Source organism: Somniosus microcephalus, chromosome 13 (assembly GCF_052327205.1).
Source record: "Somniosus microcephalus isolate GS21.2 chromosome 13, FLI_Smic_1.0, whole genome shotgun sequence".
Taxonomy (NCBI): Eukaryota; Metazoa; Chordata; class Chondrichthyes; order Squaliformes; family Somniosidae; genus Somniosus; species Somniosus microcephalus.
In genome coordinates, this window is record NC_140999.1 from 150,337,479 (window position 1) to 150,353,559 (window position 16,081).

The 16,081-nt window shown below is 40.0% G+C and overlaps 1 protein-coding gene across 5 annotated transcripts in view; it reads left to right on the forward strand.

Annotated features, from left to right (window-relative positions):
• rtel1 (regulator of telomere elongation helicase 1) overlaps nucleotides 1-16,081 on the forward strand; it is a 145,581-nt gene that overhangs the window by 44,844 nt on the left and 84,656 nt on the right. For all 5 annotated transcript variants that reach the window (XM_086005347.1, XM_086005350.1, XM_086005346.1 and 2 more), the window contains exons 9-15: nucleotides 885-969; nucleotides 3,639-3,704; nucleotides 7,502-7,655; nucleotides 8,456-8,494; nucleotides 9,476-9,554; nucleotides 13,435-13,532; nucleotides 14,202-14,257. In XM_086005347.1, the coding sequence (XP_085861473.1) occupies nucleotides 885-969; nucleotides 3,639-3,704; nucleotides 7,502-7,655; nucleotides 8,456-8,494; nucleotides 9,476-9,554; nucleotides 13,435-13,532; nucleotides 14,202-14,257 (577 nt within the window). The remainder of the gene's footprint in view (nucleotides 1-884; nucleotides 970-3,638; nucleotides 3,705-7,501; nucleotides 7,656-8,455; nucleotides 8,495-9,475; nucleotides 9,555-13,434; nucleotides 13,533-14,201; nucleotides 14,258-16,081) is intronic.

Sequence of the window (16,081 nt, forward strand, 5' to 3'; positions counted from 1 at the left end):
GTGTGGGAAGGAGGGGAATAGATAGAATGGATTTAAGAAACAGCTGCAAGGAATAGTCTTTAGTACGCTTTTGAAAAGGCGCAATCAATTCCTCAATGTATAAATACAGTGTGGTGAAGGCTAATTAGTGCCTTGTTTGACTGAAATCTGATATTTGCATTTTCTTTGAAACCATCTTAATCAAATAACAAGATGTTCATATGTTGCTTGTAAGAGCAGAATGGGTTTATAAATGTTGCTATTGACCCATTGTGGTGTGGGGGAACCTTCCACGACAACATCAGTCGTTTACAGCACTAGTGTGCCATAAAAGTACAAGGGTTCTTAATGTCCATTGAAACAAGATGTTGATGTTAGTATATTTTAACTTTGTTGCAACTAAATGACACTCACCAGCGCATGTACAAATGCTGGAGGTGGCTGAAGTAATTGGACATTTATTTAATGTTTAGACATGATGCAAAAATGTAAATGATTTACAATGAATTTGAGGAAAGCTTCCGAAACATTCTCAGTTGTGGACCCTTAATAACCCATAATTAATAATTGCCAGAAGGGAAGGTTATCAGGATGATGGACATAATTGAAGCTCGAATAGAAGATATCGTTTGATCTTCAAGCACCTTAATTACCAAATTAGTAAACCTCCAGAATACAGTCTCAAGAAAACCATTGAGTCAACTCACTAATGTATTCTGACAGGTTTGTCTTTCAAGAACCAGAAAAGTGACGAGTACACAGGGTTTCAGCATTTTGACTTCTTTAGTTAGCCATTTATAAACGTGTTTGACAGTAAGTGTCATCAAACACACTCCTACATTAATTTGAATTTCTTCACTGAACAGTACTTTTACCTTACTTGATACTTTGTGTGTTTTGAACAGGGTTTGTCCTTATTATTTGTCTCGCGCGCTGAAGCAGAATGCTGAAGTAATCTTCATGCCATACAACTATTTACTTGATCCAAAGGTATTGTTGAAGAGCATTTCCTTTACTTAACTCCTTTGTCATTTATCATGGGTTACCATGCTGTTTTGAAACAGTAGAAGCTCATAGATTCTGAATTATTTTCAATGTTTCTGAAGTACCAAAAAATGTAACCCGTAAATCTCCAAGAATGTAAGTTTTACATAAGGAATGATAATAGATTTTTTTTTTATTGGGCATTGCCAGATAGAAAATAGAATCATATTTTTATTGTCTGGGAAAATCCTCCCCAATATATTTATTGGGACAGCTCTTGAATCTTTTTTCAAATATACTTTAGGACCACTTTTATATTTATTTAAAATATATATAAATCTGAAATGAGATCAAACTTAGTGTGATATAAGAAACAATACTATGAGAGAACTTTTTTTCATGTACATCGATAAATGTGTTCTGAACTGCTTTTAAGAAATACTAATCGTGGATTTCAATACGTGTATATAGAATTACTGCTGAAATCACAGTGCTAGGAAACACTACAGAATACAGTCAGACCTTGTAATAGCCAATTTATAGAATGCATCCCTTTTGTAATAAGCATAAGAAATAAGAGCAGTAGTAGACCATACAGCCCCTCGAGCCTGCTCTGTCATTCAATAAGATCATGGCTTATCATCGACCTCAATGCCACTTTCCCACCCGATCTCCATATCCCTTGAATCCCCTAGAGTCCAAAAATCTGTCTATCTCAGCCTTGAATATACTCAAAGACTCAGCATTCACAGCCCTTTGGGGCAGAGAATTCCAAAGATTCACAACCCTGAGTGAAGAAATTCTTCCTCATCTCGGTCTTAAATGGCCTACCACTTATCCTGAGACTATGCCTCCTAGTGCTAGACACTCCAGCCAGGGGAAACAACCTCTCAGCATCTACCCTGTCAATCCCCTTCAGAATCTTGTATGTTTCAATGAGATCATCTCTCATTCTTCTAAACTCCAGAGCATATAGGCCCATTCTACACAATCTCTCATCCTAGGACAGCTCTCTCATCCCAGGAATCAATCTAGTGAACCTTCGTTGCACCGCCTCCAAGGCAAGCATATCCTTCCTTGGATAAGGAGACCAAAACTGTGCAGAGTACTCCAGGTGTAGCCTCTCCAAGGCCCTGTACAATTGTAACAAGACTTCCTTACTCTTATACTCCAACCCCCTTGCAATAAAGGCCAACATGCCATTTACCTTCCTTATTGCTTGCTGTACCTGCATGCTAGCTTTCTGTGTTTCTTGCACGAGGACACCCAAATCTCCCTGATTCTGGATAGGTTTCTGTTAGAGCCACAGAAGAACTTCAGAACACCCCAATAAGTACTACTTTGACACGCATAAGTTTGTAATAATTAGATTTGATTGCATAATACTTCAAATTTACAGCTTTAGCAGCTGGAAATCTCTGCTTACCATCGACAAAACACAGCGTCCTCTCTGCACAGTGTTACAAGTTATTTTATTTCACTTGACTAGAAAGTTGTATTCATTTGCCCTATTTAGCTTGACTGTTTAAAGAGGAGTGCGTATAAGTAATTGTGTGACCTCCTCCCTGCAGCAGAACATAATGTGAACTGTCCCAAAAGTGTCTGTACTATGTTTCATCTAGAGTCTTCCACCCAAAACATCTTATTCATGTTTAAACTGTCAACAGGACCAAATAAATTACTTTCTCCTTGTGCAAGACCGTTAAGCTTTCAACTCGCACGTTATAATGCTTATAGATTCTATTAAACCAATAACTCAGTCAAAATTAACTTAGTTACTGTTTTAGTAACCGTGACTCACGAAAATAAACACCTAAAACCCACTGAATAATAAGCATTTTAAGTTTGCTCATCGGTATCCATTTTATCTTCATTGACTCTATCGTTTTCTCCATCACCATTTTTTTGATTTCAACTTAAAGGAAGAAAGAACTTGCATTTATATGGTACCTTTCACATCCTCAAGACATTCCAAAGCGCTTGACACCCAATGTAGTCCTTTTGAAATATAATCACTGTTGTAATGTAGCAAATTGATTTCAACTTTAATTTTTGCTTTTTCTGTCTAATAATCTATCTATTTAACCATTTTATAACTTAAACTTTCTGTTTAACTTCTTCTGGTTTCCATAGCTTATTTTGGAAGTGGAAGTAAGTTCCAAAAAATTGAGTTTTCAGAGGTTGAAAATACCAATTAAAAGGCAATTTTGCAGCCAATTTAGAGATCTCGGTGTTGAGATTGCCCTGATACACTCGGGTAAAAATGCATAAAATCAGAAAGGGGCTGAATACTTGTTGGAAACTGCAAGAGCCTGATGATGCCCAGTTGAGTAAACCCATCTGCGGTGTTGTAAGGCTCAACGTTCACTGGGAGGCCCATGGCCCACCTTCCTTGAAATGTTCAGTAGTTTGGTCAGTCGACTGTCCAGTTAACCAGTCACCTCCACTGATGTTAAAACATTTGTTGTAATCCTGAATCAAAACAATTGATAAAGTAGCCTGGTGTTAGACAAATTTCTTGTCTTTCATGCAAACATTAAAACAAGACTGCAGCTCAGTTTGATCATTGAAAGTTTTTTCAGCTAACCTGTTGTGTATGACCGTTATTTTTAGGTCGCTTATTTAAGATAACTGCTTATTTTTCTATTTAGTTGACTTTGCATTTTTTTCCCTAGAGTCGCAAAGCTCACAATATAGACCTACGTGGCACTATAGTTATTTTTGATGAAGCGCACAATGTGGTAAGTTTTTTTTATGGTTCTGAAATTGTTTTGTATGCTACTAGTTCTTAAAGGAAAGCATTTGTAAATATTTGTAATTTTCAAATGGTTAAATGTATATAAGTTAAGTTTCACATTAAATACATTAATTTGAAATCGATCAGTCTTATCAGAAGTGTAAAAGTGCACTGAAGAGTTGTGTATTGTTCAACAGTTTCTAAAATCAAATTTAAGGTAGGTAGTAAACTAGATGACTCTTGCATTTATAAGGAAAGAACTCCACCTTTCCTCATTCCATGAATAGAAAGAAAGAAACACTTGTATTTATATCGCGCCTTTCATGACCACCGGACATCTCAAAGCGCTTTACAGCCAATGGAGTACTTTTTGAAGTGGAGTCACTGTTGTAATGTGGGAAACGCAGCAGCCAATTTGCGAACAGCAAGCTCCCACTAACAGCAATATGATAATGACCAGATAATCTGTTTTGGTTATGTTGGTTGAGAGAGAAGTATTGGCCAGGAAACCAGGGATAACCCCCCCTACTCCTCTTCGAAATAGTGATATGGGATCTTTTACGTCCACCTGAGCGAGCAGACGGGGCCTCGGTTTAACATCTCATCTGAAAGATGGCACCTCCGACAGTGCAGCACTCCCTCAGCACTGCACTGGAGTGTCAGCCTCGCTTTATGTGCTCAAGTCCCTGGAGTGGGACTTGAATCCAAAACCTTCTGACTCAGAGGCGAGTGTGCTACCAACTGAGCCACAGCTGACACTGGCTGAATAGCATTTATATCGCACCTTTAACATAGTAAAACATCCCACGGCACTTCATAGGAGCGTTACCAAACAAAATTTGACAACGAGCCACATAAGGAGATATTGGGACAGGTGACCAAAAGCTTGGTCAAAGAGGTAGGTTTTAAGGAGGGGCAAGAGATAGAGAGGCAGAGAGGTTTGGGGGGGTGGGATGGAATTCCAGAGCTTAGGGCCTAGGCAGCTGAAGGCACGACCACCAATGGTGGAGCGATGGTTTTCAGTCGGCGGCGGGGGGTGGGGGAGAATCCCCTCCCCTTCCAGGTTTTATCCTTTAGCCGTCAATTGTTTAAAGCTACCTTCTGCTACCTCACTTGGATGTCAGTTCCTTCCCATGTGAGCCTGGTCAGCATGGGTGGTTATAGCTGACCCAGAATCTGTCCTTGCCTACAGCATTTTGAGCATTAGTTGCAGGAGAATAAATCAAGAGTAGAAAACCTTTATTATCCTGTTCCTCTTTCTTATTGCATGAATGCTGGGAATAGTTGTCCTGCTTCATTGCAGTCTTGGCTAGAATCAGAACGTGAATCATACCTGAGATTTTCCTGCTTTCTATTGTTCAGTGCCACACTAAGTGGCATTTACCCACTAAACCATTGGGGCAAGTTGAGGGGATTTGGTAGTTTTAAAATCTTCACTGACCACAGGGTAATTCATGGATACTGTGCAGGTTTGCATAATACCAAGTTAAGATTTTGTGTCCACCTATATGTTTAATTTCCTGCTAATCTTCAGGGTACATTGTATTTTTATAGGCGGTGTACTCGGATATGCCAGTTTCCAGGTGCAAACACATTTGAGATTTTATAGAACTGCCTTCTGTCTCAACAGCCTAATAGTTGTCCCCGTTAATGAACTTTACTCTGTGTGATCTGGAAGCACTATCTTTTGTGCAGAGACCTAATTCCAGTAATTTGATACTAGATCGGGTGGGGTGGGAAACATTACTTAAGAATTCAGTGAATTTGAACAAAATAAAAAGAACAATTAAAAAAATCGCCATTTGTTTTTATTCAGTGCATTCTTTGAGTGCTGTAAAATCTGGTATACAAATAACATGTTCATTTATTTTAATGTTCTCAAAATATAGGACGTGACTTAAGTACCAGATATTATGGTGTATGAGGGAGAGGAGAATCTTTCAAATTTATTTTGTCTTTATAAATATTACCATAGTCTACTTTAAAATAAGTTACATTTTTATACTTTAAGAATATGGTGACATTTATAAGCATCACATCTGCAACAGCAACAACTTGCATTTGTATAGCGCCTTTAATGTAGAAAAAACTTCACAGAGGCATAATCAGACAGAAACGGAGTTATTAGGAGGGGTGACCAAAAGCTTGGTTAACGAGGTGAGTTTTAAGGAGGAGAAGCAGATGCGTTTAGAGGGGAATTCCAGAGCTTTGGACCAATTTGGCAAAAAGCATGGCAGCCAATTGTGGGGCAAAGTTGAAGGGAATGCATGAGGTCAGTCGGATGAAGGGTGAATTCTGGGATGGCCGTAGGATTGGTGGAGGTTATAGAGATGAGGAGGGGCAAAGCCGAGAAGGGAGTTAACACAAGGATGAGGATCTTAAATTGGAGGCATTGAGGGACAGTGTAGGTCAGCAAGGATAGGAGTGATGGGTGAGCAGGACTTTGGGTGGGTTAGGCTTCGGGACAGCTGAGATTTGGACGAGCTGAAGTTTAGAATGTGGAGGACGGACGGCCAGCCGGGAGAGCACTGAAATAGTCAGGTCGAGAGGTGACAAAAGCTCGAGAGCTTTAGCAGCAGATGGGCAGAGGCAGGTGATGTTATGGACGTGGAAGTATATGGTCTTTGTAATGGTAAGGATGTGGGGTCAGATGCTCGGCTTGGGTTCAGCCTGCCACAATTGCCAGTGATGGCAATGGAATGACTTGCTACAGTTCAGAATTTGTGGCAGGGACCAAAGATGGTGGTGGGGACCAAAGATGATGGCATTGTTCTTCCCAAAATAGCGGCTCATCAAGAACTGGATATTGCACAAGCAGGCTGACAACAGCAACAGTGGAGCATTCAAAAGATTTGATGGAGGTAGTGCGGGCGTCGTCAGCATACATGTAGAAGCTGACCCTTTGGAAGGTTTTGCTAAGGGACAGCATGTAGGTGAGAAAGAGGAGGTGCCCAGGATAGACTTTTGAGTAACTCCAGAGGTAGCACTGCAGGGGCAGGAGGTGGCGCCATTGCTAGAGATACTCTGGCTAAGATCGGATATGCAAGAGTAGGACCAAGCGAGCGCAGTTCTACTGAGCTGGACGACAGAGGAGAAGTGTTGGTGTATGATGGTCAACTGTGACACAGGCTGCAGGGAGGTCGAGGAAAAATGTGCCATGGTCACGGGTGCAGAGGATGTAATTTGTGACCTTGATTAGGGATTCAGTGCTGTGGCAAGGGTGGAAACCACATCTATAGTGATAATTGAATATGACCTGAAGTTAGACAGATAATATGCAAGTACTTGTAGTCTAGATGTAAAGTATGATTTCAGAATTACCATAGCCTCTGAATTCATTGTTTTACATCCTATACTATATCAGTAATTAATTAAAATCTGGTTGGCGCTGATCAATAAATATGGTTTAAAAATATAAACGGTAACATTCTGAGAATTTGTTGTTATTTTCTCTGCTCTAGGTTTTGCAGCATCTTTTCACAATTATTAGGAATTCAGGAACTTCTGTCTTGCTCTTTGCCCCTCCTCGCTTGGTCTCTCTCGCTTTATCCTCTTTTTTTCTCCATTCCTTAGTTTTAAGGTGCAGTAAACTTTTATACATGATAGATATAAATGCAAGGTTCAACTTATTCATTCTGTGTAGCTCATATAAGTGGACATGTCGTGAATTTATGGCCATGATCCAAGTCAAAATCCGGGTGTGAAATCTGCAGTAAAGCTGCATAGCTTGCACTGAATTGAAGGTTGTGTGGTGCCCATAGGGTTAGGAAAAGTTACACTTTTTTTCTCCCTTAATTGTAGGAAAAAATGTGCGAAGAGTCTGCTTCATTTGATCTTACTCCTTATGATCTCGCTTCTGGAATTGACACTGTTAATCAGGTCTTGGAGGATGAAACAAAAACGTTACAGCACAGTGAAAGCAATACATACTTCAATTTTGAATCATCCAACTCAGGTTTGTTCATTAACCTTTCAAATGCCTGTATGACTTGTAAATGCACTCACCTGAATCTGAGCAAATTGACGAGAATGAGGAATTTTCCTAATTGTGATCAAGAGTCATCGAGTAAGTTTTCAATGTTTGTGTGCCACATTTTTCTATTTCTTCCTCCTTTCATGCTGTAACTTGTTACTCATCTGATAGTGTGGATAGGAGATCAGTTCCTAGGCTTTTCACAATGCCATTCTATAACTGTCCGCTAGATAATGAGTGCTGACCCAGCAGTCGGGGCTGACTAACTTTTGTTCTATTGTTTCATTCGCTTCCTCGTGGGAAGTGTCTAATCTCTATTTGGTGCCTCCCTAATGTTTTCACCAAGATTGGGATCTCATTCTGCAGCTTGTAGCAGATGTAGACTCATTTTACCAAATACTCTTATTCTTCAATTAAAAAAAAAATTGTAGTTGGTGTTCAGAAAAGTGGCTCGTTTTTAATTCTTACAATACCTGTTTAATAAGATACGTAGTCTGAACTCCATAGAGTATACAGACAGCCTTTCAGAAATTGGCAAAAATTTCTTGGAGAAACCCAAACATGAATCCAGTTTTGACTAAAGTTCAAACTCTCCAGGTTAGCAATCTTGTCCTTCATGGTAGCTACTGTGACTGTGCTTGCTTTAAACAGGGGGTTTATTTAGTTTACTAGAATCACAGTTCAATGAGGGAATGTAATTTGTTTATGAAGCAATGGCATTTTGCTTTTATGCACATGTAGGAAAAGATAATACTGCAATACATGCATATTTTCTATTTCAGGACTGAAAATGGACTTGAGTGATCTCGCTAAAATAAAAAGTAAGTTGGTTTAAAGTTTCAAAAATTACTTTGTCAACTTAATAATGGTTTGTAGATCAAAAATTCCATTGGCTCCTGGTCAAGATGAACAGAAATATTATTTAGTGGTCTTCTAATAATTTATAATAATTCAGTGCCTTTAATATAGAAAACATTGCAGAGAGAGGACTGAACAATAGCAAGAGTTAGGGGAGTGAATCAAACGCGTGATTGGAAAGATAAGATTTGAGGAGTGTTTTTAAGATGTAACAAAGTGGAAGTGAGTTTCCAAGGGTAGGACTGAGACAGTTGAAGGCTCTGCTGCTAGTGATGAAGAGGCAGGGAGGGACAATGTACAAGAGGCCAGAACTGGAGGACTGAAAGTGAGAGTTGGGACATAGTACAGGAAACTTTGGTTTATCCGGAGGTTGTATGGCCGGAAACTTTGCTCTAATGGCAGAAATCAGCCGCCGTTTTAGTTCGTTTTTTTTTCTTCTAGCATTCTGTTAACAGGCAGGCTCGGGAAAGCGTCTTTGGAGCTTCGCAACAGCTTCAGAGACGCTTCAAGGTACGGGCCGAGTGTTTACGAGCTGTTGCTGAGCAACAGTGTTTGTTGTCAAATACGGAGATTTTCATCTCCGTATGCTTCAACGTTGACTTTGCATGTCCGGCACTTTTGATAGATCGGCAACACGCCGGCCCCGTCGGTGCCGGATATCAGAACTTTTCCTGTAACTAGTAAAGTTTTGTTAATGAGTTTTTGATTTTATTTATCAGTGACAGGATAGCAGAGTTAAGTTATTTTCACTTATTTTCTTGGTAGTTGTGGATTATTTATTTCACTCCTTGCATGTAGGATTAAATTAATGTTTGATAAATGTTAAGTGAAATTTAAATCCGTCAGGGATGTCAAAATGGGTGCAGAGATTTGACTGATCAAAATGAACCTTTTTCTTAATTAATAAAATGCTGTTTGCTTTTTGTATCTCCTGTCCTTGGAAGAAATTCTACTTGACTTAGAAAATGCAATAGATTCTGTTGAATTACCGGCAAATGGAAATGGAGTGACCAAACCAGGCGGGTAAGAATCGCTATTATCTCTTTATTTTTCAATAATTACATATCTTTGCAGTAAAACAAGCTGTTGAACGTGGCACCAGAATCTGTGTTTCTCTTATAAAACTATTAATTTGATGATGTATGGTGACTTTCAATCATCTAATTAAAGTGGTCCCAGCAAAAAAAAAATGCAGTGCATGAATTCTAACAATGTACTATAATATAATCTACACAAAGTATAAGCTGGGGTACTCGATCAGTTTGACTTGAGGTTTTTATACTGGAAATGTTAGAAAACCTGGGCCTGGAGTCCAAATAGACCTCTACTGTAGAAAAGGAACTGGCACTTCCTGTTGCATGCAAGGTGCCGGAAGTTAGTTGTTCGTGATTAACTTCCCATTTACTATAAATAAAGGTAGATTGACAGTAGGTGGACAGAATTTGTATTGTGCTCTATTATTGAGAAGACCAAGTCAATAACTCTGTCATATTAAATTGACCAATGGTAGCTGCCTGCTCCAACTCTTCGAGAGATAGCTGCAAGATACCCGTCCTGTTCCCTGTTTGATTTTGGACTGGACATAAGGTGGCAGTCTTCAACACTGGCGCTGCTTTGGAGCACCAGTGCCTAGTGCCATGGAGCAGTGGGACACAGATGGCATTATTAATCACACAGCAGATGTGCACTCTGCTTGTCATGTGTCGTTCCACTCTGCTCCATTTAATGCTGCACCAAATGGGTGGCTATAGAACTGTAGGAAGAAACAGGCAGCAGAAGATTTTTTTTTAACATGTAAAGGAAATTAATAAAGAGCAGGGAGATGCTCTATGTTTCAGTGCTACTTACCTGTAGGGTTATCTTTACCTTTTAATATGAGTGTAACAGAAAATAGTGTTCATGATTTTTTCCCATTTGCAGTGATCTGTTCACAAAAAGTTGATTCAGTATCTCTCGCTGTGTCTGTCTTAACACTACCAACCATGTCTGTTGTACAGGCCTTGTAAAATGGCATGCAATTCACTGTAGAAGGGTAGTGATGCTCTTTGAATTCAAAAGCACAGAAGTGCAGGTGAAGCCTGAGAAACATGTAGCCACTCCAAGCTGTGTTCCCTTGCTGTGCTCCATTTGGCCATGCCATCTCCCAGCTTCAACTTCTTCAGTTCCAGCTCTGCTCCATTCTGATCTACACCGGCTTTGCTCTTTATTCCTGTCTTCTATAGCAGCAGTTATTCTGGTGCTCACCCAATCACATGTACTCTAGATTTGAAGGACTCTGGACCGCAGTCTTGCCACTTGATGTAATGCGTTGGCGTAATACCAGTGAAGTAGATTATCCGCACTGAGCTCTTTTCTATTGAAAAAATGCCAATAAAGCAACCACTGATATCACGGCGATGTGATCAATGTAGTAAGTTTTGACTGCATAATTAATATGAAATGGTGTCACTCGGGTTCATTTCTCAAACTGCTGTAAAGATTTTGTGCCCCTCTATTTTAGTAAATTGTGAATGCATCCACAACCTATTTGTCATGCTCACCTCCCCTCCATTTGTTTTTTTTTTTGGAGGTTGTATTTTTTTAAAAGAACATACGAACAATGGCTAACTGGAAAAGACCCACTGGTCCATCTAGCCTGACCCACACAACTGCAATGCCTTGTAAATCACAATATATACACTCCCCTCCCCACCCCACCTGAAAGCCGTGTAATCTCCTGGGAGAGCCAAAAAAAACATTAAAAACCCAGGCCAATTCGGGGAAAAAATCTGAAGTTCTTTTTCGATCCCCTTAGGCTATCGAAAATAGTCCAGGAGACCGCTATGGCCCTGAATTCCCTGCAGTACCTACCTTTTGTACGAGGTGATCTCCAGAAACAGGTCTAGTTCTCGCTTGAAGGAATTCAGTCCACCACACCAGTCATCAGCCTGTTCCACAGGTCCACTGCTCTCTCGAAAAGTAGCACATCTATCAGTTAATGTAGAAATGTACGTGCAGTGGAATATTTGTTTTTAAATACAGCATTTCAAAAAAAGTCTTATGATTTAAGGAAAAAGTGTTAAGGCACCCCAATAATGTATGCAAAATACACCACTGAGCTATCTAGCTTTTACTAGTTATTGGCCTCATCCGCCCTCTGGTATATTTTCCACAGGACATCACTGATCGCAGTATGTGCTACATGCTGTGACTGTACAAATTGCTTAGGAGTTATTTGTAACAGCGCATCTGTTCTGGGCCTAAAAAATAGCAACTGCAGGGAGAAAACCAGTTCCCTTCTGAACCATTATACTTGAGCCTTTCTCATTCAGAATCTTCCCATTACTTTTAATCAGAAAAGGTTAGAAGCAATGTGATTCTATTTGTGAACAAGTTAGCTGTTTGGAATGGGAATTTGATATAGCTTCTGTATACTTGTAATTCTGCAGTTATAAACAGTGAATCTAAATTTCCAAACAGAAGTTTGATATTCTTGGGGGGAAAAAATGCAAGATGTAAACTGGAATTGTTCAGAACACAGCGTCTTTCTGCCTTGTTGCTATACTCACAGCTGCTGTGCCTGATGGTTCCAGGTTCTAAGCAGCTCTAAGTTGGTATCATGTCCCTTGAGACCTAATTTGCACAGTGAACCTGATACTCAGTGTCATTTCATGAATGAAAAAAATCACATAAAATCACATAAAAGAAGTGAAAGAAACACTGCATTTTAGTGTGAAATCCTGAAAATTGGCTGTGGATATATACCCTGGTGTTTTAATTCTAGATCTAATCACATACTGCTTTTGGCTGTGGAATGTTCTCCCAGACAATGAAATCATCAAAACTTTCAAATTCTAATTAGCTAACATTTCTTGGGAACCTAAATGGCCACATTATTTTTCTGTATTTTCTGCAATACTCTGGACTGTGGGTTGAGAACTTCAACATATTCAGCATTATTGTCTGCTAGTTAGTACATAAAGAATTACATAGAATTTCACAACACAGAAAGAGGCCATTCGGCCCAACAGGTCTATGCTGGTGTTTGTGCTCCACACAAGCCTTCTCCCACCTTAGTTCATCTCACCCTATCAGCATATCCTTCTGTTCCTTTCTCCCTTGTGTACCTATCTAGCTTCCCCTTAAATGCATCTATACGGTTTGCCTCAACCACTCCATGTGGCAGCGAGTTCCACATTCTCACCACTCTCTAAGTAAAGAAATGAATGGGCTGTGAAATTCCTGGACCTTGTTGGGTGGAACGGAGACGCAAGGGTGGGGATGAGGTTTTTTTTTATGTTGGGGAAATTCTAATGGGAGGCGAGGGCAATTTTTGTGTCTGACCCCTACTGTCCTGATGTCGCACAAAGAGGTGAAATTGGTGGGATGTACCCGCCAGAAATTCCACCAGTTCTGCCTTTCTTGCAACTGAGCTTGGAAGTCGGTGCTAAATTCTGGTTTCCTAACAGCATTAAAGACATTGTCGTTTTTTTTTACTCTTTGGCTGTAATGATCAGCCCCCTCGACAGAGCAACAAGGTGCTGTTCCAATATGGTCCCTGTGGGACAGATGCCCGGAAAGTGTCACTAATGGTAAAAGCACCTGCCCCCTTTATGCAAATGATGATCTGGTCCCTGGGATTTGGGGAGCGGTCAATGCTGAGCCAGACTAATGGCTGGATGTCCTTCCATGGCAGTGGTGTAGGGCTTGAGGAATTACAGAACCATACAGTTCTGTCCTGTTACTGTATATAATAATTAAATCTCTGGTCATAAATAAGGAAGGCAGAAAAGTAGTGCAAAATTAATCTATTGATGAATGTGAACTCGTGAGTTATTTTAATTAGAGATTAAGCCATTTCCTCATTTTTGTGCAGTAATTGCTCATTTTGCTCAAATTAATATGCTATGGTCTTCATTTGCAGTTTCATCTTTGAACTATTTGCACAAGCTCAAATTACTTTCCAAAACAAGTCTACAATTTTAGAAGCACTAGAACAGATCATGAGTGCTCTGTCAGAGCGTAAGTACTTGATATAGTCTGTCTTTTCAATTTCATTGCACCTCTTGCAGACATACAGAATTTTGGATAGGTATTTTCTTAGATGCTTCATGAAGAAAGCCATATCATTTATATTGGATAATACAAATAAATCTTTGAAGTATATTTAAATTTACTTGAATATTTTTGCTGTGTAGTGTACATTAAAACTGCTGATTTGGTTCAGGGGAATGAGCTGGTGAATGATGGAGATGTCAAATGTCTGTTGCTACTAATGGCACCATGAAAAATGACTTGTCTTAATGGTTCAAATGAATTCATACAGGAGGTTCCTGTGTAAATTCTTAATCCAGTTATAATGATCTTGAATGCTTCAGGTGTTTGAGTATATGTCAACATCTGTATATTGTGCCAGTTCATTTATTTTGCTCAGCTTGGGCAATGGAAATATTTGTCCATGTGAATCATCTTCATTAGGGAGGATGTAGTTCTAAAATGGAATGCAGCCAAAATTATTGTGTATGATTAGTAATCTGCTAGCAACACCTTAAGCTGGTTTCAGATTTTGAAGCCAGTTCTCTTTCTCCACCCCCCCCCCCCCTCCAAAAACGTATCAAGAAAGTTGTGATCAAAACATTGACGTCATTGGAGCTTGAGGTTAAAATAAAATCTTTATTTACTTATCTATAGGTCGTGGAATATTCACCAATACGAGTGGACTACAGAAGCTAGCCGACATTCTCCAGGTAAGATGTTCTTGTTACGTTGTGATGCTCTAGTTAAAGTTGCAGCATTTTTAGAGCGCCACATCGGTTTTGAATAAATGTGTCTTTTTCTTTAATAACTTGATCCAAATAGTTATATTTCCTTTTTAAAATTGTTTTATACTTGTTGCAATAGTGTAATTATCCCTGCTGCTAAGATGACCTGAGTGCATAGAGGATGCCGGAGAGTTCAGTTTATGAAATAAGCCTAATGTTGTTGATGGGGAAATAAGATGCAACCTGTAACGCAAAAACATAAAGAGCAAAGTGTACACAAAGGTTTGTGTCATCCATCTATTATATATTAAAGATAATGCGCCTACAGATGATACTGTGAATATATTTCCCCTCCTCCACTGGCTGGCTTTGCAATACCTTAATTCTTCTCTCCCATCTGATCTAAATTCCCCTTCCTCCGCATTCTCACCCCTCTGCCTCCACCACCAGTTCCCCATGAAACTTTACATTGAAAAAGCCAGTCCCGAGCTGCACGGGACTGGCAACAGCTGCGCAGACACGCAGCTTAGAGGGGAAGTTGCCCCTCTCCCTTACAACCTCGTGCTGAATGAATTCAGTGCAGGGTGGGGAGGGATGCCAAAATATGTCTCCCTCTCTGGCCACTGCCTCAGGTTGATGCCTTGTTCTCACAACCTCAGCATCCTGTTCGACCCTGAGCTGAGCTTCCGACCCTATATCCTCTCCATCACAAAGACCGCCTAGTTCCAGCTCTAACATCATCTGTCTCTGCCCTGCCTCAGTTGAAACCCTCAACCATATCTTTGTCACCTCCCAACTCATTCCAATGCTCTCATGGCCTGTCTCCCACCTTCCATAAACTTCAACTTATCCAAAACTCTGCTGCTCGTATCCTAATCCGTACCAAGTCCCACTCACTCATCACCTCTGCTTGCTGACCTACATTGGCTCCCAGAACCCTAAAGCCTCCAATTTAGAATTTTCAAATCCCTTCATAGCCTCACCCCTTCCTATGTAAACATTCTCAGCCCGACAACACTCTGAGACTCTGAGATCTGTGTTCCTCCAACTCTGGTTTCTTGTGCAACCCCTACTCCCTTTGCTCCGCCATTGGCGACCGTGTCTTCAGACATCTAGGACCTAAGCTCTGGAATTCCCTCCCTAAGTACAGCTGCCTTTCCACCTCTCCTCTTTTTACGACCCTCCTTGAAAGCTACCTCTTTGACCAAGCTTTTAGTCACCTTTCCTAATATGTCCTCCTTTGACTGTCTGTTTAGGTCTGATTAGACTTCTGTGAAGCACCTTGATGTTTTTTCTACGTTAACATCTCTATATATAAATGCAAATTGTGTTGAAGTCCACAATTGCAACCAGTGTTTTGCTTGAGGGGCAATCTATGTTCTAACACACCGCACCATGGAGTGTTTTAATGTATTCCGTTCACTTGCTCAGTACATACTGGATAGCTATGCCTACAAATAGTATTCCTTTTCTTTCTTGCTGAAGAGCAAGAAAAGGATAGGGATAAGACTGGATCTCTGCCCTCCCTACAGTCTAAAACTATGCAAGCTATTGACACAGATCTGTAGGGACATGGAGCACCAAGTTTGCCAATAGCTACCAGTGATAGAGAGGAGGGTTGCATTGGGCACCACTGATGGGTAAGAGCACATAATTTCAATTATATTTCTTTCCACATTGTTCTGATTTTATAGTGCCAACATTTTTAATAAACTAAAAAAATTAAGAAATTTACTCTTAAGGTAATCCTTTGCCAAGTGTCTCCCTTGCGGTATTTTACAGTTAATTGCTACAGTGATTTAGTACAAT